Consider the following 25,033-nt stretch of genomic DNA (forward strand, 5'->3'; position numbering starts at 1 on the left):
ACTCTAGGTGCTAGTCTTGTAGAGCGGGAGAATTATCGTTTTATCTCTGAAGTTGATCCCCTTTTTAATGCATGCCAATATTCTGGTTGCTTTGTTAGCAGCAGCTTGGCATTGCATGGCATTGCTGAGCCTATCATCTACTAGGACCCCCATGTCCTTTTCCATCCTAGATTCCCCCAGAGGTTCTCCCCCCAGTGTATAGATTGCATTCATATTTTTGCCACCCAAATGCATTATTTTACATTTTTCTACATTAAACCTCATTTGCCATGTAGTTGCCCACCCCATTAATTTGTTCAGATCTTTTTGCAAGGTTTCCACATCCTGTGGCAAAGTTATTGCCCTGCTTAGCTTAGTATCGTCCCCAAATACAGAGATTGAACTGTTTACGCCATCCCACAGAACCCTGGGGGACCCCACTACCCACCTCTGACCATTCCGAGTACTCCCTATTTATCACCACCCTCTGAACTCGCCCTTGTAGCCAGTTTTCAATCCATGTACTCACCCTATGGTACATGCCAAGGGACCTTATTTTGTACAGTAAACGTTTATGAGGAACTGTATCAAATGCTTTTGCAAAATCCAGATACACCACGTCTACGGGCCTTCCTTTATCTAGATGGCAACTCACCTCCTCATAGAAGGTTAATCGATTGGTTTGGCAAGAACAATTCTTCATGAATCCATGCTGATTACTGCTAATGATACCGTTCTCGTTACTAAAATCTTGTATATAGTCCCTTATCATCCCCTCCAAGAGTTTGCTTAGTATTGATGTTAGGCTAACTGGTCTGTAATTCCCAGGGATGTATTTTGGGCCCTTTTTAAATATTGGTAATAAATGTGTGTCCTAGGGAGTGTCTCCAACTGTGAGGGGATGGGGCTGCCTGGGGGAGGAGACCGATCGTTGTTCATACTTAGTATGTAGTCTCCTCACCCCTCACAGAACAGAGATCTGTCTGTTTACATTCACATTGACAGATCTCAATTCTGTCTCTCTCAGGAGCGATCGTGGGTGCCCGGCGGACATCGCGGCTGCCGGGCAAGCGCATCGGCTCCGTTGTCTTAAAGCTCTGTTGTCTTAAAGTGGCCGACGTATAGCTACGGCGATTTGCCCAGGAGAGCCAACCTGCCGCAGTATAACTATAGCGGCAGCTGGTCCTCTAGTTATTAAGGATGATTTGTGAAAAAAAAATGATTGTGCTTGAAAAAGCTCAAAGGAGCTCAAAGAAGCTCAAAAAAGCTCAATAAAAATGTGCACAAGAGCACAAAAAAAGAACAAGCTTCTTCAAGCTGAAAAAAAAGCTTAAATGCCTCTAAAAGCAGCTTCTTTTTTTTTACCTGCAGTGTGCATGAGCCCTAAGTTGGATCCTCACCTTAATTGATGTGATTTGGATCTTACATTACAGGAAGATTACCCAGGAATTCCCTGAAGTTGCCTCGAAGTTGCCTTGAAGTCGCATTGCTATAATCTTTTTATATGGACTATAGACTGAAGGACTTATGAATAAATGGTTGTGGAACGAATCATCTGAGTTTTTATTATTTCTTATGGGGAAATTTGATATCCAAGTGCCTTGGATTACAAGCACGTTTCCGGAACAAATTATGCTCGCAATCCAGGGTTTCACTGTACCTGTAATCCAGCTATAAAATGATTACAGCACAGAACACCTGCATCAATTCAACCCCAATGTCCCTGATATCTGTTGGCATTGTAAATTAGGCACTGGCTCCCCTCTCCACATTTTTTGGCCTTGGACAAAATTGACTTCTTTCTGGACCAAGGTGCGAGAGATTTATCAGAAATGCACAGTTTACACTCTCCCCAATGACCCGGCCTTCTTTCTACTTCAACACTACTTGATTCCCACCAAAAACATATACAAAATCTATCCTCAGTCAGTCACCTTCTAAATGCTGCTAAAGCTTGCATCCCCCTAAAATGGAAGGACTCTGACCCACTCACAGTATCTCTGTGGCTCTCCTATTTTGATTCATTATTTGTAGTTTTTCTGCCATAAGGTGATGGCTTTCTGTGATGGTATTCATTGTTTAAGCAATCTCTATTAGCTTTATACATCCTTGGTCTACACACCTTTTGATGACAATATGTAATACCATTTTGTATTCTTTGTATACCTTTTTTCACTGAAAAACAAAAATAAGGAATTAAAAAAATGATTACAGCCATGCTTGCTTTTATTAGAGGTGAAAGTGCAGCGCTAAAACTTCAAGTGAACAAAGATGGGTCTCACAATGATCAGTACAAACAATTTGGAACTCTAATGGAATACACAGTTATTTTGTATGAAAAACCAAAACCGTGGTGAAACCAAATGGCCCTTAAAAGGGATATACGCCAAGTGTTCATAACATTATTAAGACATCAAAAATGGTGAATAGATGATAAGACAATATGGAGTGCTGGGACAAGGCCATTTGGTGCCCAGGGCGAAGATGGCAAACTGCGCCCCCCCATCTCCCCCACTGTAATATCCACATCTCCCCCACTGTAATGTCCACATCATCTCCCCCACTGTAATATTCACATCTCCCCCCACTGTAATGTCCACATCTCCCCCACTGTAATATCCACATCCCCCCCCCACTGTAATAGCCACATCTCCCCCACTGTAATATCCACATCTCCCCCACTGTAATATCCACATCTCCCCCCACTTTAATATCCACATCTCTCCCACTGTAATATTCGCATCTCCCCCCACTGTAATATCCACATCTCCCCACTGTAATATTCACATCTCCCCACTTTAATATTCACATCTCCCCCACTGTAATATCCACATCTCCCCCACTGTAATGTCCACATCTCCCCCACTGTAATATCCACATCTCCCCCACTGTAATGTCCACATCTCCCCCACTGTAATATCCACATCTCCCCCACTGTAATATCCACATCTCTCCCACTATAATATTCACATCTCCCCACTTTAATATTCACATCTCCACACTTTAATATTCACATCTCCCCCCACTGTAATATCCACATCTCCCCCACTGTAATATCCACATCTCCCCATTTTAATATTCACATCTCCCCACTTTAATATTCACATCTCCCCACATCTCCTCACTGTAATATCCACATCTCCCCCACTGTAATATCCACATCTCCCTCCACTGTAATATCCAGTTACCGCGGCGGTACCGCGGCGAGCCGCATAGGAGAGTGAGGCGGTTCGCATTTGGCCCGAGGTCCGCCATTTAGTGATGCCCATTTTAGGACACTTCACTGCGCCCCCACCCCCAATAAATTGTCCCGCCCAGGGCATCCGTCCCTTCCGCCCACCCCTTGTACTGGCTCTGACAATATGTGAAGGTGAGTAATCCGCCACCGATAGTATGAAGGCTTACCAGATGGTTTGAACTCAAAAGGACGCATGTCCTATGAGTCAAACAAGCTTGTATTGGTGAACGCCAAAGTTGGACACATCAGATCTGGAGACCTTTGACAAGTTAGCCAAGTCCTCAAACTGCCATTAGGGTAGCAGTCTCCATAGAAGGTATTTTCATACAGACAAATGGATAGATTCTCCCATATGTTCACATGTATAATCAGACAGGAGAACAAAGCGCAGCGATTCCGTATAAAAAAATTTGAAATTTAATGAAGTTAAAAAACTCACATTTGAGAAGAGTAAACAGCACTTTGGGAATATATATGGCGGCAGTGGAGCCCGTCCCGATGCGTTTAGTCTACATAGACATCATCTGGGGTACCAATCCACTGTAGCCATTGTGTTTATATATGAATAATGAGATTCAGACCCGTGATGTGTCGTCAAACTTGGAAGTGCAAATCAACAGTCACTTCCTGTAAAGCAAAATGGCGAATCGGTGTGCGTTCCACTCCTCGCAACAAAAAATCAAGTTATTTCCCATGTGAACTAAAGAGAGCGTCTGCGTGAAGACGTGCACTCTACGCCTCGCTCTGAGGGAAGTAAGTAGAAAAACTAGATGCGTGTCCCGCCTCTCACTGGATGGCAAGACACGCATATAGTAAAGGCACATCACTTCCTGTTGAAATCGGAAGTTCATAAGGCATACGTTGCACGCCTTTCTCACAGAGAGAGGGGCACATAGAGTCGCCCGCGATAGACTGGCGTGATGGCGTGCGCATCAATGGAAAAAACAGTACAGTGATTCTGGTACTCCTTCCCTTCCCCTGCCCACCCCCCCCCCGGTTCCTTTTGATTTACACTGACCGGGCAGCCACCAGCTATAATTAGGGATGAGCTTCGTGTTCGAGTCGAACCCATGTTCGTCTCGAACATCGGCTGTTCGATTGTTCGTCGAATTGCGAATGATATGGGCCTTTCGCGCCAAATTCGTGTGGCGCGTCACGGCCCATAATTCACTGCGGCATCGCAGTGCATTGCTGGCTGATGATTGGCCAAGCATGCACTATGACCCGCATGCTTGGCCAATCACAGCGCCGTCGGTAGAGAGAGCTGTAATTGGCCAAAGCCAGGGTGGCTTTGGCCAATTATGGCTCAGGGGGTTTAGAACACGCCCCACACTATATAAGGCCGCCTGCACGGCGGCCCTGTGTAGTGTGTTCCGGCGTGCTTAGAGAGAGAGAGACAGTGTCATTTCATTTGAGTTAGCTAGATTAGGCAGGACAGTCAGTGAGTTAGCTGCACTTACAGTGTATTGTGTATATATATATATGCATCCCAGGTGTTGTGTGTGTATATATATATATATATATATATATATATATATATATATACATACATATACATATATATATATATATATATATATATATATTTATATATATATATATACACTGTATTCAGTTTAGCTAGATCCGTTCCTGTTATCTTCCTACTGACAGGCAGGCTTGTCTTGTTACAGTATTTACAGCTACCTGAAGAAAATTGCTGGTGTTCTTTTGATCCTATTAGTACCACTGTCAGGCAGCTAGACTATTTACAGTTAGTGTAGTGCGTCCTCCTCACAGTGTTCAGTTAAAGCTACAAGTTAGTTTAGTGTGACCTCTGCACAGTGTTCAGCTAAAACTACTGTACAAGTTAGTGTAGTGCACAGTGTTCAGCTAAAGCTACAAGTTAGGTTAGTGCGTCCTCACAGTGTTCAGCTAAAGCTACAAGTTAGTTTAGTGTGACCTCTGCACAGTGTTCAGCTAAAGCTACAAGTTAGGGTAGTGCGTCCTCCTCACAGTGTTCAGCTAAAACTTCAAGTTAGTGTAGTGCGACCTCTGCACAGTGTTCAGCTAAAGCTACAAGTTAGTGTAGTGCGTCCTCCTCACAGTGTTCAGCTAAAACTACAAGTTAGTGTAGTGAGACCTCTGCACAGTGTTCAGCTAAAGCTACAAATTAGTGTAGTGCGTCCTCCTCACAGTGTTCAGCTAAAGCTACAAGTTAGTTTAGTGTGACCTCTGCACAGTGTTCAGCTAAAGCTACAATTTAGGGTAGTGCGTCCTCCTCACAGTGTTCAGCTAAAGCTACAAGTTGGTGTAGTGTGTCCTCCTCACAGTGTTCAGTGAAAACTACAAGTTAGTGTAGTGCGACCTCTGCACAGTGTTCAGCTAAAGCTACAAGTTAGTGTAGTGCATCCTCCTCACAGTGTTCAGCTAAAACTACAAGTTAGTGTAGTGTGACCTCTGCACAGTGTTCAGCTAAAGCTACAAGTTAGTGTAGTGCGTCCTCCTCACAGTGTTCAGCGAAAACTACAAGTTAGTGTAGTATGACCTCTGCACAGTGTTCAGCTAAAGCTACAAGTTAGTGTAGTGCGTCCTCCTCACAGTGTTCAGCTAAAATACTACAAGTTAGTGTAGTGTGACCTCTGCACAGTGTTCAGCTAAAGCTACAAGTTAGTGTAGTGCGTCCTCCTCACAGTGTTCAGCTAAAACTACAAGTTAGTGTAGTGAGACCTCTGCACAGTGTTCAGCTAAAGCTACAAGTTAGAGTAGTGCGTCCTCCTCACAGTGTTCAGCTAAAACTACAAGTTAGTGTAGTGTGACCTCTGCACAGTGTTCAACTAAAGCTACAAGTTAGTGTAGTGCGTCTTCCTCACAGTGTTCAGCTAAACCTACAAGTTATTTTTTTGCAAGCTCTGCACAGTGTTCAGCTAAAGCTACCTGTAGAAGGTTGGTGGTGTTTTCCTGATCCTATCACTAACGCAGGCAGCTAAATAAGCTACAAGTTATTTTTTGGCGAGCTCTGCACAGTGTTCACCTAAAGCTACCTGTAGAAGGTTGGTGGTGTTTTCCTGATCCTATCACTACCGCAGGCAGCTAAATAAGCTACAAGTTAGTGTAGTGCGAGCTCTGCACAGTGTTCACCTAAAGCTACCTGTAGAAGGTTGGTGGTGTTTTCCTGATCCTATCACTACCGCAGGCAGCTAAATAAGCTACAAGTTAGTGTAGTGCGAGCTCTGCACAGTGTTCACCTAAAGCTACCTGTAGAAGGTTGGTGGTGTTTTCCTGATCCTATCACTACCGCAGGCAGCTAAATAAGCTACAAGTTATTTTTTGGTGAGCTCTGCACAGTGTTCATCTAAAGCTACCTGTAGAAGGTTGGTGGTGTTTTCCTGATCCTATTACTACCGCAGGCAGCTAAATAAGCCACAGGTTAGTGTAGTGCGAGCTCTGCACAGTGTTCAGCTAAAGCTACCTGTAGAAGGTTGGTGGTGTTTTCCTGATCCTATCACTACCGCAGGCAGCTAAATAAGCTACAAGTTATTTTTTGGCGAGCTCTGCACAGTGTTCACCTAAAGCTACCTGTAGAAGGTTGGTGGTGTTTTCCTGATCCTATCACTACCGCAGGCAGCTAAATAAGCTACAAGTTATTTTTTGGCAAACTCTGCACAGTGTTCACCTAAAGCTATCTGTAGAAGGTTGGTGGTGTTTTCCTGATCCTATCACTACCGCAGGCAGCTAAATAAGCTACAAGTTATTTTTTGGCAAGCTCTGCACAGTGTTCACCTAAAGCTACCTGTAGAAGGTTGGTGGTGTTTTCCTGATCCTATCACTACCGCAGGCAGCTAAATAAGCTACAAGTTATTTTTTGGCGAGCTCTGCAGTGTTCACCTAAAGCTACCTGTAGAAGGTTGGTGGTGTTTTCCTGATCCTATCACTACCGCAGGCAACTAAATAAGCTACAAGTTAGTTTTTTGCAAGCTCTGCACAGTGTTCAGCTAAAGCTACCAGTAGAAGGTTGGTGGTGTTCTCATACTACAGGCAGGCAGTTGATTTTGCTAGCTGCAGTATCAGTACATATATATATATATATATATATATATATATATATATATATATATATCCCAGCTTAGTGCAGCTACAGGCCATTAGTATGTCTGGAAGGCCAATAAGGAGAGGCAGACAGTCACAAGCCAATAAAAGAGGGCAAGCAGGCTCTGTGTCTAGAGGCAACGGTGCTGGTCATGGAGATGGTGCATCCTCATCAGCACTTGGCCGTGGGACACGCTTGGCCTTTTTTTCCGCAGCTGGCCGCGTTGAGCCACAACATGCGGAAGACTTGGTCGAGTGGATGACCAAGCCGTCCTCATCCTCCTCATCATCCTCTCTCACCCATGCTCAGGGTACTTTGTCTGGCAAAGCAGCTGCCAACGCGGCCTCTTCCCTCAGCTCAATGTCATCAGTGACTCCTTCCCTAGCCCCACCATGTCCTCCTGAGGAGTCCCTCGAACTGTTTGACCACAGTGTTGGGTACATGCTCCAGGAGGATGCCCAGCGTTTGGAAGGCTCTGATGATGATACTGAGCTAGATGAAGGCAGTAACGTGAGCACGGACAGAGGGGGTGCCCAAGAAGGATAGCAATCTGGCAGTCATGCTCCCCCTGCTGCAGCATACTGCCAGGTTTGCTCCAGTGATGAGGAGGGAGGGGATGATGAGGTCACTGACTCAACGTGGGTGCCTGATAGGAGAGAGGAGGAGGAGGCACATCACCAATGAGGCAGGATGCCCTCCAGGGGCCAGCCTAAGGGCAGCACACTGACTGCATCACACCCCAAAGCTCCGCATGTGCAGGGCGCTGCAGTCTCCACGTTATTCAAAAAGTTCTTTGTTGTGGGCCTTTTTTGAGACGAGTGCATCAGATCGCACCGCTGCTATTTGCAACATATGTCTCAAGCGTATCTCGCGTGGCCAAAACATCTCCCGCTTGGGCACCACATGCTTGACCAGACATATGTTGACCTGCCATGCAGTTCATTGGCAAGCATATCTAAAAGACCCACACCAAAGAATAAAGAGGACCTCTCCTTGCTCCTCATCAGCTGAGATCTCCAACCCCACTATACCTTCAGTCCTCTCTGAGACCTGCACTGAGAGGAATGAAGGTGTAGAATTAGGTGTGTCACAGCCAAGTACTTATGGGCAATCTGCTTTCGGTACACCAACGTCAGATTGTACCAGGCAAATTTCCCTGCCCCAGCTGCTGCACCGCCGAAAGAAGTTCGCTCCCAGCCATCCACATGCCCAGCGGTTGAATGCTAGCTTGGCAAAATTGCTAGCACTTCAACTGCTGCCTTTTCAGTTGGTAGACTCTGCCCCCTTCCGTGAGTTTGTGGAATGTGTGGTTCCTCAGTGGCAAGTACCCAAACGCCACTTTTTCTCACGGAAGGCGATTCCGGCTCTCTCCTGGCATGTGGAAGGCAATGTCCATGCCTCCCTGGACAGGGCGGTCAGCGGTAAGGTGCATATTACCGCTGACTCATGGTCCAGCAGGCATGGACAGGGACGTTACCTAAGTTTCACCGCGCATTGGGTGACTCTGCTGGCAGCTGGGAAGAATTCAGGACAAGGTGCAGTAGTGTTGGAGGTTGTTCCGCCACCACGCTTCCAAAATACCACTACTAATGATTGTGACACACCTCTCTCCTCCACCCCCTCCTCTTCTTCTTCCTCCATGGCCTCTTCCTGTGCTTTGTCCTCGGAACCAGCGGTGCTCCGTAGGCGTTCAAGGGGCTACGCAAGTACGCAGGCCAAAAGATGCCATGCGGTGCTTGAGCTGGTATGCTTGGGGGACAGGAGCCACACTGGGGCAGAGGTTCTGTCAGCTCTGCAGGGGCAGGTTCAGAGGTGGTTGACGCCACGCCAACTTAAGGCAGGAATGGTGGTTTGCGACAATGGCACCAACCTCCTCTCTGCCCTCCTACAGGGACAAATGACCCATGTGCCCTGTTTGGCTCACGTCCTTAACTTGGTGGTGCAGCGGTTCTTGGGCAGGTACCCGGGCTCACAGGATGTCCTGAGGCAGGCCAGGAAAGTCTGTGTGGATTTCTGCCGGTCATATAATGCCAGTGCTCGGCTGGCGGTCCTCCAAAAGAGTTTAACCTGCCCAAGAACCGCCTAATCTGTGACATGCCCACCAGGTGGAACTCAACGTTGGCCATGCTGCAGTGGCTGCACACGCAGCAGAGGGCCATCAATGAGTACCTGTGCGACTATGGCACCAGGACAGGGTCAGGGGAGCTTGTTTTTTTTTCCCCACGCCAGTGGGCCATGATCAGGGATGCATGCACTGTCCTGTCACCATTTGAGGAGGCCACGAGGATGGTGAGCAGTGACAGTGCATGCATCAGTGACACTGTCCCCCTTGTCCACCTGTTGGAGCACACGCTGCATGGAATAATGGACATTGCATTTGAGGCAGAACAGAGGCAGGAAGAGGAGGACTTCCTTAGCTCTCAAGGCCCCCTTTATCCAGACAGTGTTCCTGCGTGCCCGCCGATCACACAGGAAGAGGAGGAGGATTGTGTCAGTATGGAGGTGGAGCCTGGCACTCAGCATCAGCAGCAGTCTTTAAGGGATCAGTCCCAAGAAACACATGGACTTGTACGTGGCTGGGAGGAGGTGGCTGCAGACCATGTCGTCCTTAGTGACCCAGAGGACTCCGGACCGAATGCCTCAGCAAACCTACGCTGCATGGCCTCCCTAATCCTGCAAAGCCTGCGTAAGGATCCTCGTATTCGTGGTATCAAGGAGAAGGACCAATACTGGCTAGCAACCCTCCTTGATCCACGTTACAAGGGTAAGGTTGCGGACCTTATCTTGCCGTCGCAGAGGGAGTAGAGGATGAAACATCTTCCGGAGGCCTTGCAGAAAGGTCTGTGCAATGCGTTCCCAGAGACTGGGAGGTTACAAACTCCTGTTTCTGGACAATGTGTTGCTGAGGCTTCGGTCAGTCAAAGAAGGAGCGGTGGAGAAGGTGGCCATCTGACCGATGCGTTCAGACAATTTTTTTGGCCGCAGCCCCAAGGTATGATCGGTTTCGGCAACCATCGCCAGCGTCTGTTTTACATGGTGCAGGAATACCTAGGGGCAAGATCTGACTTGGACACCTTTCCCACCGAAAACCCTCTGGGTTACTGGGTCTTGAGGATGGATCACTGGCCAGAGCTTGCACAGTATGCAATTGAGCTACTGGCCTGTCCTGTATCCAGCGTTCTTTCCGAACGCACATTCAGTGCTGCTGGAGGCTTTGTAACCGATCACAGGGTGTGTCTGTCCACCGACTCGGTCGATCGACTGACCTTCATAAAAATGAATCAGTCTTGGATCACCGCCAGCTACCAAGCACTTGATGCTGATGTAACCAGATAATTTTTTTTGAAATCTCAGATCCCTTCAAAGACTGCCTATGCTGATGCTGAGTGACTATCCTGAGTAAATATCCTCTTCCTCCTCAATGATCACGCTGATAGCTTGTAAGAACATTTTTGGTTCTGGGCACCGCCACCAGTGCCTAAAGCCCAATTTTTCAGCCCCTGTTTAACAGGGGCGTGTAATTACAATTTTTGATGCAATACTTTGCAGCAGGGCTCGTTCCTGTGTTCCAACTAGAGTTTCTGTGAGAAGTTGCAGTGTTGTGGCACCAGCACCAGTGCCTAAGGCCCAATTTTTCAGCCCCTGTTTAACAGGGGTGTGTAATTACAATTTTTGATGCAATGCTTTGCAGCAGGGCTCGTTCCTGCGTTCCAACTAGAGTATCTGTGAGGGGTTGCAGTGTTGTGGCACCAGCACCAGTGCCTAAGGCCCAATTTTTCAGCCCCTGTTCAACAGGGGCATGTAATTACAATTCTTGATCTAATATTTCACAGCAGGGCCCATTTCTGCACCCACCAAGAGCGAGTGAGGACTTACAGTGTTGTGGCACCAGCACCACCAAAGGCCCAATTTTTCAGCCCCTGTTCAACAGGGGCATGTAATTACAATTCTTGATCTAATATTTCACAGCAGGGTCCGTTTCTGCGCCCACCAAGAGCGAGTGAGGACTTACAGTGTTGTGGCACCAGCACTACCACCACCAAAGGCCCAATTTTTCAGCCCCTGTTAGACAGGGGCATGTAATTACAATTTTTGATCTAATATTTCACAGCAGGGCCCGTTTCTGCACCCACCAAGAGCGAGTGAGGACTTACAGTGTTGTGGCACCAGCACAACCACCACCACCAATGGCCCAATTTTTCTGCCCCTGTTCAACAGGGGCATGTAATTACAATTCTTGATCTAATATTTCACAGCAGGGCCCGTTTCTGCGCCCACCAAGAGTGAGTGAGGACTTACAGTGTTGTGGCACCAGCACCACCACCACCACCACCACCAAAGGCCCAATTTTTCTGCCCCTGTTCAACAGGGGCATGTAATTACAATTCTTGATCTAATATTTCACAGCAGGGCCCTGTGAGGGCTTACAGTGTTGTGGCCACAACAACACCTAAGGCCCAAATTTCTGCTGAGTATATAGGGCAGGCCCCTACTTTCAAACATCCAACTTACAAATGACTCCTACTTGCAAACGGAAGGAGACAACAGGAAGTGAGATGAAATCTACCCCTAGGAAGGGAAATTCTCTCCTGTAAGAGTTAATATGGGAAAAACATTTCTCCTTTCCACTGATGCTTTATCACCAATCCTTGTTTCACAAAAAACCCCAAATTTTCAAAAAACATTTGTCATTGGGACAAAAAGTGAGGTTCAATCTTCTGAAGAGGAGCACAGACAGCAAAACAAATGTCACAGGGGTGATAACCCTTCCCTATGTTTTCCAAAAAGCTTAAAAAAGATTTTTTGGCTGGAGCTAAACACGTTAAAAATGTACCCATTCAAAATTACAAACAGATTCTACTTAACAAAAAACCTACAGTCCCTGTCTTGTTTGCATCGCCTGTATACTGCTGTTCAGAGTATATAGGGCCTGGTGGCCCCACACCATTCCTTTTTTTAATTTGGGTGCGGGATTCCCCTTAATATCCATACAAGACCCAAAGGGCCTGGTAATGGACTGGGGGGTACCCATGCCGTTTGTCTCACTGATTTTCATCCATATTGCCAGGACCCGACATTACATTAAAGCCGCAAGCAGTTTTAAATGACTTTTTTTCCTTTAAAAAAGACATTTTGTGCAGGGACTGTTCTAAGCACGGGAAATGTGCCACTTTACAGGCATACTATAGACACCCCCCTGGTACGATATTTAAAGGAAAATTTCACTTTTTTTTTTTTTTACTTTAAGCATCATTAAAATCATTGCTTCCGAAAAAACGGCCGTTTTTACAACTTTTTTTTGCATTGATACATGTCCCCTAGGGCAGGACCCGGGGTCCCCAAACCCTTTTTAGGACAATACCATGAAAATTAGCCTTTAAAATGAGCACTTTTGATTTTGAACGTTCGACTCCCATAGACGTCAATGGGGTTCTAACGTTCGTGCGAATCTTCAAGCCGTTCGCAGGTTCTGGTGCGAACCGAACCGGGGGGTGTTCGGCTCATCCCTAGCCATAATATGCCTTTTTCTTATTACCATTATATATTGTTTTCTATTTAGAACTGTACCCGCACACATCCCCTTTGTCTGCCGCGGGGGGAGAGCCCTTTTTCGGGCCTTGTGGTTTCACTTATGGCCATTGATCAACCAGGTGAGCAACTTGATTACTTTCTTAATTCATACAGTTTCCTGAATTGTGTCTGTATATTTTTATCCAGTGTAATGCATTTGACTTGTGCTTTACTCAAGTATTTGTTTTATAGATTATGCCTCCTGAAGAAGCGGCGAATGCACTGCAAAACTAGTAGAGAAAAAGCCAATCTTGAGATATACTTCATCAACAGATACCTCTTGGGGGAACCCTGAGTATTTGTTTTTTAAAAATAATTTCTTCAAAATTGTTGTTTTAATGTACCCTGTATATCATTTTTTTATATGTAATAAATAATTACCTACATTGTTAGTCATTAGTACCGAAATAGTCCATCACAATTTTTGAGGTTGGGAATAGATATATGGTCAACTTCAGCAACTGTCCTGTTCTCTGAGTTGTACAGTTATTGGTCACACTAAAGATGGAAAAAGTTCTGAAATGATTTATCTTTGTCTCATTTTTTTTTACATCACAGACACCTGACATTTTAACAGGGGTGTGTAGACTTTTTATATCCACTGTACATATACATCATTTGATAGGGCTCCCATCTTGGAACTTTTATAATAACCCTTTCATGACTAAGCCTATTTTTGAAATTTGGTGTTTACAAGTTAAAATCCATATTTTTTGCTAGAAAATTACTTAGAACCCCCAAACATTATATATATTTTTTTAGCAAAGAATCTAGAGAATAAAATGACGATTGTTGCAATATTTTTTATCACACGGTATTTGTGCAGCGGTGTTTTAAACGCAAATTTTTGGAAAAGTGACACTTTCATGAATTTTAAAAAATCCAAACAGTAAAGTTACCCCAATTTTTTTGTATAATGTGAAAGATGATGTTACGCCGAGTAAATAGATACCAAACATGTCACCCTTTATAATTGCACGCACTCGTGGAATGGCGACGAACTACGGTACCTTTAAATTTCCATAGGCGACGCTTTAAAAAAATTTTACGGTTACCAGGTTTGAGCTACAGAGGAGGTCTAGGGCTAGAATTATTGCTCTCGCTCTGACGATCGCGGCGATACCTCACATGTGTGGTTTGAACACCGTTTACATATGCGGGCGCGACTTCCGTATGCGTTTTCTTCGCTGCGCGAGCTCGCGGGGACAGGGGCACTTTAAAAAATTTTTTTTTTTTTTTTTTTATTTAATTTATTTATTTTTGTACTTTATAAATTGTGTTTAAATTTTTTTTTTTTTTTTTTTTACTTTTATTGCTGTCACAAGCAATGTAAACATCCCTTGTGACAGTAATATGTGGTGACAGGTACTCTTTATGGAGGGATCGGGGGTCTACAAGACCCCCCATCCCTCCTTTACACTTCAAAGTATTCAGATCGCCGAAAACGGCGATTCTGAATACTGTGTACTTTTTTAAATTCGGCGCCATTGGCAGCCGAGTAAACGGGAAGTGACGTCATGACGTCGCTTCCGCATTTACAAGAAGAAGGCTGGAACGAAGCCGCTCGCAGCTTCGTTCCAGTCCGCCCCCAGCCGCCGAAGGCAGCGGACCGGACACCGGGCCTCCCGATCGCACGGGAGGCCCGGTAACAGCGGCGGGAGGCGGCGGGAGGGGGGGGATGTCCCCTCCCGCTCCTCCGGTATAACAACCGAGCGGCTTTTAGCCGCATCGGTTGTTATATTCGGGTAGCCGATCGCCCGCTGAAAACAACGGTACCGGGATGATGCCTGCAGCTGCGGGCATCATCCCGGTATAACCCCGGAAAGCCGAGGACGCATATATGCGTTCGGTCGGCGGGAAGGGGTTAAAGGGGTTGTTAAGGCAATGTTCACAATCACTGCCAGCCCCTCTGCTAGGATAATGTAGTATATAGTGTATTTCGTTTTTTAAAATTCATCTTCTGCTCTGCTCTAATGGTTGGGTCCCTGACTTGATCACCGTGTGAAGTTTCCTGGTTCTCCACCGTGCCCATTCGGTGAGAATGCTGCTCCGGTACTTGCTTCAGTTACTCACTGTGGTCCCTGGTAAAGGTGGTTGGTTCCTTAGTGGCGACAGCTTCCCTTCTACCTCCGATTACGACAGCTTCTCCGGCCGGCAGAACCGTCACTTTTGGTTGGATTGAAAGCCACAGTCCCAACCCTGCGATGCCCTCTTACTTCTGGATAGGCCCTCACACAGCCTGGCAGCCAGATGCCCCCGGGATAGGCCCAATCTCTGGCCTAGCAGCCTGGGCAGACAACACATGTCCACCCAGATGGCAGTCTGGGTGGCACAGAACAGAGATCACCTGATTCCACCCAAATATATAGGCTCTCCCAGCAGGCAAAGGGATTCAAGAAAACTCCTTCCCATTGGCTGAGATACCCCATATACCCATAACCTGACCTTGAGTTGTCCCTTTCACCCTAATACCTCCAAGTGCCCGGCCAACTGGTGGTAGAAAAAAAAAGTACAATCAGGCCAAACTTAGGGAGAAATCAATGGATTTCTAGCAATTAACTACAGTAGCTACACCTGACATTTGGTGAGGAGCTCCCTGACTAAACCCCAGAGAGCTACATCCTCCCCCTGCCCAAGAAACTACATCTCGGAGTTTGCAAAACAATTTGAGCTCCCAAGCGCGGATGTCCTGGCAAAACTGGGATGGGTAAGGGAAACAGTAAAGGGTTAACAATATAACAAGATAACAAATTTATGTGGCGTACCACATGAATAAACATGATCAAACATGAAATAGTTTGTCACGTATGACATTTAGATATCAAAATGATTATTTACACATTAATTCTAGACTGATAGATGCCTCTAAGCCTGCATTTTAGAAAAAAGACAACATATGCAGTGGGTGGCACAGATGCCTGGGGCAGTACATATACAAAAATATATTATCAGCAAAATGTTCCCATGTCTAATAAAGGATTTCATGCTATCATCCTGCCTACCAGTACCATCTGTCTGGGTCCTCATTGTTGCTTTCATTGCATTAATGTTGGCAGAATAGTGTGCTGTATATATACAGCTCTGACTGTGGGTCCCTCGCCTAAAACTAAACTGCTAGAAGTGCGGGGTGATCATTTACCCTAGTCTTCATGTACTGACACAAACTGGGCAAACGGTGTCTTTCTGTTTCTTCTTCAGCCTTAGTATGCCTTTCATGTCTTTGACATCTAATGCTAGGAAGAGTCCTAAAAACGCTAGCATGTCAGTTGTGGTGCGAGGGAGGTGACACGAGACAAGTGGTCCAAAGGGGACTGGCTTTGGATGTCTCTCTCTAATTAGAACATCCACCATGAACTGTAATTAAGAAACAGCATATTTTTGTCATATTGTTGCATTTGCTATACAGGTCCTGTGGGGTGTACTTCACATGCACACATTTTAGTAAAGGCCTAAGATTAACTTTTAGCTATTGTATGTCATTTGATGCTACAATTAAAATAGATTTTTCTGCATTATGATTTTAAGTGCAAGCTGGAAAATCCCTATGATCAGGACTCGTGTATAAATACTGCCCTCTACTGATCATATCTGCAGCACTCCCACCTACGGACACAGCAGCAGGATTTTTCTTGATATTCTTGTTGCTCTTTAAAGGATAAGTTCACCTTTTACAAAAAATAATTAATGCACATCTTTTTGCGTGTAAAAAAAAAAAAAATGCATTTATCATTTCTTTCACTGCAGTTTGTAAAGCATCGCACCCGCGATCAGGATATGTGAGTGCAATGCCTGGATCCTGCAGACACTTAGTAAGCTATCTGCCTGTACCTCAGTTATTGAATGGCAGGAAGAATCAATGGACTACAATAGTGCACACCAGCACCCTCGCAGTTCATAGGGAACTACAAGCCATCAGCTGCAATGGCTGACAGTACTTGTAGGCATTCATTGACAGGAAACGGTAAATTAATGACGTGGCTGTGTGGGCGGAACCCCACACGGCCACGCTGTTGTCAAATTGTGACAGGGGGTGCAGGGAGGAGATCCCCTGCCCGCTGTCACAGAGCGGAGGGTAGCAGGAAGAGACGAGGCAGGAACTGGAACATGTCACATGTTCTACGCTATATACAGGTAGAACATGTTTCAAAAGGTGAAGGCTAGGATTGCCTTTAAAAAAATAATAAATGCACATGTTTTGCAGTAAAACAAAAACACATTTATTATTATTTTTTACAGGAGCCTGCAAAGCATTGCACCTGCGATCAGTGGATTGTGGGTGCAATGTCAGGCTCCTGCAGACACTTCCACCACTTTTCTGTTCATACCTCTGTGGGCTTTCAGTTAGATTACTGCACTGGTAGTCCATTGAGAACTACAAGTCCATATGCCACAGTGGCAGACGGCCTTGTAGATTATTCATTCACAGATCTCTGTGAATGAATGATGCAGTTGTGCGTGCGGACCACTGCGCAGCCAAGCCAAATTTAAATGTGCAGGGGAGAGGATCCCCCGCATACTGTCACAGGGGATGCGGGGCCCAGGGGCTGAGGGGAGTTGCTTAAGAACATGTTACACCCTAAATAGAGGTGTAGCATGTTCCTAAAGTTGAACTTAACCTTTACATGAAAGCATCTATATCCCATGTTTATAGTCCATCTATGCGAACGAAGTCGAGCTATATGTATGATAAATTATATCAAACAGTGACCAAATTTCATCCTCAACTCTTCGCTGTAGATTGTAAGCTCAAGAAGGGGAGGCTTTGGCTTTCGATAGTTCTGAATTTGTTAAATATCTTCTTTATGCAGTTGTGTGTGTTTGCTGATTAGAGTTTGTTATGTATATTGTTTCGGGCCACCAAATGAACATTCCTGTATGACATTATTGTACATGTTTGCCAGGGACAAGGGGAGCTGTAAGCTCTGCAGACATAAGCTGTCTCAGGGGTCCAATAAATTCCAGATAATCAATTGTTGCCTCAAAAAGGCTTAAGCTGGCCATAGATTGATCGTAATTTTGGACAGACAAATTTTAATCCATCTATGCCTGTTCCCCCTAGAGTCGAATGAATAGAGAAAGATGAAATAATTGAATTTGATCAGCATTGCAGCTAATCAGCTGCAGCGCTGATCAGTGTATTCTGACAGAGAAGGTGTCATCACTGTCAGAGTAGAATAACAAAGCATGGGGGGGGGGGTGTCCTTCAACCACCTCGAATATGTGGATGGGTGAATCGGTTCGGTCCACTTATGGCTAGCTTAGTTAAGAGGCATTCGGAGAAAACTATACACATTTTGTTCAACCCAACCATAAGTGTTCTCTTAGTTCCATAGGCACCTTAAAGGACATTTGTTGTTATCCCTTCAACTAACCCCCCCCCCCCCTCACAATACACCCCTCCCTAAGGACCCGGAAGTCTTATACTGATCTGTCCTCACTCCTGCTACAGACACTGCTAGAAAGTCTCTCTGTTGAACAAATACTACTTCTGAATCTGTGTGGAAAAATACTAATTCATTCCTATACAATATAGAAAAGCCATCCACTTTTGGGAAGCATAATAGAGTGTCTTCCCATAGGAATGGTGATTTTGTGCACATACACAGAAGAATAATCTGCTCAGCTGGAAGATTTTACAGTAGCCACTTTGTAGCTCCAAATGGCGAGTCTAAGACTCTAGGGGTGTACTAAAGGGAGCGGATACAGTTAAATTATAACAGTTTTCATAAATGAATTGTCACATTACCATGCATGCTTGTGCAAACACTAAATGGTGCCGTGTAGTGTCCGTCTACTCTAAGAGAAACATTAACAAAGGAGTAAAGATTCCCCAACTGGCTGCTCCATGATTTTCCTTCTGAAGATAACCAGCCAAGGCTGTCTGCTACTCATAGATAAGACAATGTTCACCCATTCTGGCCAAATTTGACAGGGAAACCATACTAGTTTCTAGTCAGTTTTAAAGGCAGTCTCCGGGTTACAAACAAGATAGGGTCTGTAGGTTTGTTTTTAAGTTGAATCTGTTTATAAGTCGGAACAGGTACATTTTTTAAGTGTAACTCCAGCCAAAAAAACTATTTTTAAGCTTTTTGGATAGCATAGGGAAGGTATAACACCCCTGTAATGTTTGTTTTGCTGTCTGTGCAGAAGATTTCACCTCACATTCTGTCCAAATGACAATTGGATTTTGAAAATTTTGGGTTGTTGATGAAACAAGCCTTGGTGATAAAGCATCAGTGGAGACACCTTTTTCCTATAATAACTCTAATGCCCTGTACACACGATTGGATCGGACATTGATCGGACATTCCGACCACAAAATCTGTCGGATTTTGTGCCAAACTTGTCTTGCATACACACGGTCACACAAAGTTGTCGGAAAATCCGATCGTTCTAAACGCGGTGACGTAAAACATGTACGTTGGGACTATAAACGGGGCAGTAGCCAATAGCTTTCGTCTCTTAATTTATTCTGAGCATGCGTGGCACTTTGTGCGTCGGATTTGTGTACACACGATCGGAATTTAAACAATCGGATTTTGTTGTAGGAAAATTTTAGATCCTGCTCTCAAACTTTGTGTCGAAAATTCCGACGGAAAAAAGTCAGATGGAGCCCACACACGATCGGAATTTCCGACAACGCAATCCGATCGCACTTTTTCCGTTGGAAAATCCGACCGTGTGTACAGGGCATTACAGGAGAGAATTTCCTTTCCTAGGGCTAGATTTCCTCTCACTTCCTGTTGTCTCCCTCCATTTGTAAGTAGGAGTCGTTTGTAAGTCGGATGTTTGTAACTAGGAGATCGCCTGTATTTAAAGCTGAACTCCAGGTAAACAGCTAAATAGACAGATGAAATACATACAGTATATGGGAGCTGTTTCTTCCTCTCCTAAGTCTGAGCTCTGCTGTACAGGGACTGCAAGAGGCTGATACAAAGTCAAAATCCTGTACTTACTCTGCTTATATTTAAAAAAAATGTACATGTATTACTGTATTTACGATTACAGAGCCGCATTCCTTTGTGTATATTATATCACCTGGAGATTAAAGTGACACTAAGAACCCTTTCACACATATGGACCATCTGTTGACGGATGAAAAACGGACATCAATGCATCTCTATGGAAAAATGGGTGTAAATGAACGATCATCCATTTGCTTCTGTTTACATCCGCTTCCGTCAACATCCGTCTTTTGGAACGGATCAAAGCCCTATTTTTCTTCCGCTAAACAAACGGTCAGACGAAAAACAGATGTTAACGGGCAAACGATACGTTTTACATTAGTTTTTGCATTGGTAGTGGATGTAAAAAAACTGATGAAATACTGATAAGAAACGGATGAAAAATGGATGAAAACTTCATCCATTTTTTTCTTTGAAAAAATGTGACTGAACTGATGAAGTGAACAGTCCACATGTGTGAAAGGGGCCTAATGCTGGCCATACATGGATCGAATTCTGAAAGTTTCTAATTTCGCATCATTAGTGGGCCGCAGCAAGGGCCGATTCTCGTGCGGTCATCGAATTTGAGTGATCAGGCCTGTTGACATTTTTTTTAAATATGAACGATTTTCTAATCAATGATGTCAGAAATATAAAATCGAAAAAGAAATGCACATGAGCACAAGAAAAGAAAATTCCCAGAAAGAAAACAAAATTCCCGGCCATGAAAATTCTTTTCTGTAGCAACATGAGGTGAAATTGAAGGCTTGGTTGGTCAAATTTCGAAATCAATGGTGGCATCATCGCATCATAAAACACACAAAATTTCAGATTTTTGAAAGAAAATGAGTTCAGAATTCGACCATGTATGGCCTGCATAAAGCTTACATTGTTTTAAATTAAAATAAGGAGGTTATACTTACCTGCTCTGTGCAATGATATTACCTCCTCTTTTTCAGTTCCCCACCAGCATGGTCCGCTCCTTCTTCTGGGTGCCTCCTTAGCAAGTCTAACGGGGCACCCATGCGGACATGCTCCCCCTCTAGGGCTGTGTGCATCTATAGACACACACCCCTGCTTCCTCCTCACAAAAGTTTGACTGACAGCAGCAGGAGCCAATAGCCCCTGCTGCTCTCAGTGCCTCCAGTGAGACCAGGAAGAGAGGAGAGCGGTACTTCAAAAATGTTTGTGTGCTTGACTTGTTTTGCAGATTGAAAATCTGGAGACCTGTTATGTCTGCTAGTCGGAGAGGTGTGCCGCTCCTCTGAATCATTCAGCATTGCATGTGTAGTTTGATATACTGCTTATCATGCTATACACATCAACTCATTGTGTACAATAATGAGCACTTTTTTGGAAGCCAGGAGCCTTTTCTGTCTCCTGCTTAGTTGTATACAGTAATGCTGTTAGAATGACAGTTTCAAGAGATAACTTACCGTCTGCATCCGGCCAGGCAAGGAATAAGGCTCTGTCTGGGTAATTCTCTAACAGCTCAGGACCTCCAGTCTAGACATAATAAGTTGTATGTTCAGTAGCTGAATCTGGGTCCTGTAACCAGTGTGACAATAAAAATAATAATACCAACACACAGCGCATGCAACAGCAAGTCCTTCCTTTACAGCTTTTAATTCATTCATTTTCTGCATTAAAACACAAATCAGCAGTGGGCTTCATGTGCAATAGAAGAGCAGAGGGGAGATGTTACTATAGTAATTCAATTCCAGAGGATGCGTTTTAGCACCATTTAGAAAATAAAAAAACAGCCTGCATCATAAAAGATCTACATTGTTAATCAACGTTTGATATTAAAGCAACTATGTGTGAGGCAGCTGGTCATCGCTAGACTGCGTATGGTTTATCCATGCCGATCACGGTATCACCATTTCTATAGCAACTACTGAGGGATAGATTGTCAGCTTGCTTTCTTAATAACTGCTTCTTTAACATTTGTATAAAAAGGTCAAATCTAGAAAATTTTCAGTTTTATGATCTGTTAGTGTGTAACCAGTTTTAATGGCCAATTTGAGTGCCAGGCTTAGCGTGAATTGACCACTTTAACCAAAAGACATGCTGCTTACAACAGTCACAGTTATGTATGTATAAGTACCTATAACCCCATAGAAAAGAAGACATTCATCTCAATTTTCTGTTAGATCGACTTCTGTCAAACAGGCTTGTTGCACCATTTTTCTTGCTCAGCCGCTGATCAGTGTATTCTGACAGCAGAGAATACCACTGTCAGCATACAATGTCCCAGCAGGGAAGATTCCTCTCTTGTGTGGATGAAAGAATCAGTTTGTTTTGTTTTTGTTTTTTTTTTCGTTCAGTCCGCTGGTTAATTAAAAAAAAAAAAAAAAAAAAAAAAAGAGTCACCTATTTGCAGTTTTAAGACTACTATGCTTCATGCACTCATTCTTGAAAAGGGTTGGTGGTAGATTTTTTTTTCAAGCAATTAGCTAGGAAAATATAACTTTTCACCATTTGTTAACCACTTGCATACTGGGCACATGTACCCCCTTCCTGCCCAGGCCAATTTTCAGCTTTCAGCGCTGTCACACTTTGAATGACATTGCCTGGTCATGCAACACTGTACCCATATGAAATTATTATTTTTTTCACACAAATACTGATGGCCAATGATAGGCTGAACTGATGAGCACTGATAGGCTGCACTGATAAGTGGCACTGAAGGGTACTGATAGGCGACACCGAAGGGCACTCAAAGGCATCACTGATAGGTGGCACTGATTGGCAGCACTGGTGGGCACTGCTTAGCAGTAATGATGGACACTGCTTAGCAGCAGTGACTGTCAGTGTGCAGGACCGATGTCCCGTTTACACAAGCTGGTAAATTGGCTTATTATTTTCTCCTCACGCTGTTAGCGTGAAGAAAAAAAAAAGCTGATTACCGGCTTCTGTTTACATCACGTGATCAGCTGTCATAGGCTGACAGCTGATAACGTGGTAAAGGGCCAGGATCAGCCCTTTACTCCAATCTGTGTTCAGCAGAGTTGCATGGACTCGGTGATCACAGAGCACACTGCCCGCGCCGGGAGCACGCAGGCAGCGCAGCTATAGCTATCTTTCGGCTATAGCGTGGGCCTGAAGAGGTTAATGTTTAATGTCTTCTCTTCTGATAATCTCTTGAATACGTAAATATGTTCTTCAATGAATGCTTTTAAAACCAATTTTGCATAAAGTTTATGAAAAGCTTGTAACTTAAAGTGGTTCTAAAGCCTCAAGGTTTTTTTACCTTAATGCATTCTATGCACAATGATCCAGTGATGCGCACAAGAGCAGCAGCTCTAGCCACTGTCTCCCTCCTCATTGGGCAGATTGATAGCAAAGGGAGGATATAAGTGAATATAATTCATTCAAAGACAGATAACCAGCAAATGTTTTAATGGAAAGCTTTAGGTTATATCCATACTTTTGTGGTACATTAATGCGTGTGTGCTAATGTGCATTATGTAATGTATTCTCTTGAATAGGGTACCTGTGCATTGTGGCACACTAATACAGGCACAATGTAGTGCCATTAAAGTGGAAGAAAAGCCTAACTATATAAATTCTTAAATATGTTCCCTCCCCCCCACCTAACCTATATAAAAAAAATATCTGTGTACTTACCTATTCTTAATCCTCTCCAATCACATAATCCTGCAGATCTGGCTCCCTGTGTAAGGAGATACATGGGAGAGGGGTTTGGGACTTTATATGAAACATGCAGCCAGGGAGGCATCACGGCAGGAATGTGCCTGGCAGGTAATATTGAGTTGTGACCTTATATATTGCATAGTAACATAATACATACAAAAATGTAAAATGGGTAAAATGTATTCCATACATAACATGGCAGCATAATAGCATAACAAGTCATATTGGTTCACAATGATATCATCATATAAAACACCAAACTCATTATTGCGTGTCTCCACAATAAAAAAAAAAAAAACATGATTTAATTTGGTAAGATCCAGTAGAACATAATGTTGGTAACAATCTTGAGATGTAAACAAAGGGGCATCTAATAGCTCGACGTGTTTCGTGACTAACTTCCACTCTTCAGGAGCAGATGCAGGATAGATGTCTATAAAAATGTTAAAAATCAAATATTCAACTGGGTATGTCTATAAGAGGAGGAGGGCAATAATACTTAGGACTCCTAAGTGAACGGATAAGATCCAAATGGTACACAGTGTCCACAGGAACATCAACCACAGGGAGTCTCTTATGTTTCATATAAAGTCCCAAACCCCTATCCCATGTATCTTAGCAATTAGGGATCCCAAACCCTCTTTTTTCCTTATTGGCTTATCAGGGATGAAAGCATGCACCAATACCTAGTACATTTTAACATCTTTGGTACTATCCAGTGTTAGCACTAGTACAGGTGTTTATACTTTTTTTTTTTTTACATTTTTTTACTTTTCAACTTTTCCATGTCTGGATTATGATTCTAGATAAGTGATAGAGGAGTGCATATAGGTTCAGTTTTATACACCTAGAATTCCTACCACACCCCATGACATGCAGATCCTATGTCTTTGTTTGCGGGTGTGTTGGGCTGTTCTGGTCCAGCTGTGGTTTTTGCAGCTCCAAGAGCTACGATTCGCTCCAGAAGTCCTCCCCTTCCCTCTTGGTGATGCGAGGGTTCGGGCAGGCTTCCCATTGCGCATCAAGGTCACTCCCCCAACGCCATATGCGCTACGTCATCACCAGTGGCGTTGGTGCGCCAGCATTGCGTTTTGTTATCGGCGGTATACACGAGGTAACTTGGCGCCATCTAACGAGCGGTTCAAACTGCTCAGCTGGTGGCGCCTCTCCTCTTATTGGCCACTGCATGACGTTGGTGGTTACCCCCAGTCACATTGGAGTATTTATACTCCACATAGCCCAACGAGACACTCCCTGTTGTTGATGTTCCCGTGTACACTGTGCACCATTTGGATCCTATCCGTTCACTTATTATTGTGGCAGTCCTTTATTTTTCTTTATTGTTTTCTCCTTAATACCTTTGCCTTGGTGGCTGGTTTCTTACCCTACTCACTAGTAGCCCCCCTTGTTGGTGTACATTATGTTATTTTCATCACTTTTCAATTTGCTTTCTATCTAGGCCCTGTCACATTACATTTGAATACCCTTATGGTCACAGCACTAGTACACCCCTGACTAATTATTAGCCACTATGTTATATATCTTCATGTTTTATTATATTATATACAAATTTAC

At 44.2% G+C, this 25,033-nt stretch overlaps 1 protein-coding gene across 5 annotated transcripts in view; it reads right to left on the reverse strand.

Annotated features, from left to right (window-relative positions):
• The window catches only part of LOC141129087 (uncharacterized), a 146,438-nt gene that overhangs the window by 114,807 nt on the left and 6,598 nt on the right, over window positions 1–25,033 (reverse strand). For 4 of the 5 annotated variants that reach the window (XR_012241768.1, XR_012241767.1, XR_012241766.1 and 1 more), the window contains exon 3: window positions 21,238–21,307. Coding sequence is in view for 2 of the 5 variants with exons in the window: in XM_073616866.1 (XP_073472967.1) it covers window positions 21,238–21,246 (9 nt within the window). In the remaining 3 variants the exon portion in view is untranslated. Of the gene's footprint in view, window positions 1–21,237; window positions 21,350–25,033 lie in introns of all 5 variants that reach the window. The other variant, XM_073616865.1, reaches the window with a different exon arrangement.

This window comes from Aquarana catesbeiana, linkage group LG02, assembly GCF_042186555.1.
Source record: "Aquarana catesbeiana isolate 2022-GZ linkage group LG02, ASM4218655v1, whole genome shotgun sequence".
Taxonomy (NCBI): domain Eukaryota; kingdom Metazoa; phylum Chordata; class Amphibia; order Anura; family Ranidae; genus Aquarana; species Aquarana catesbeiana.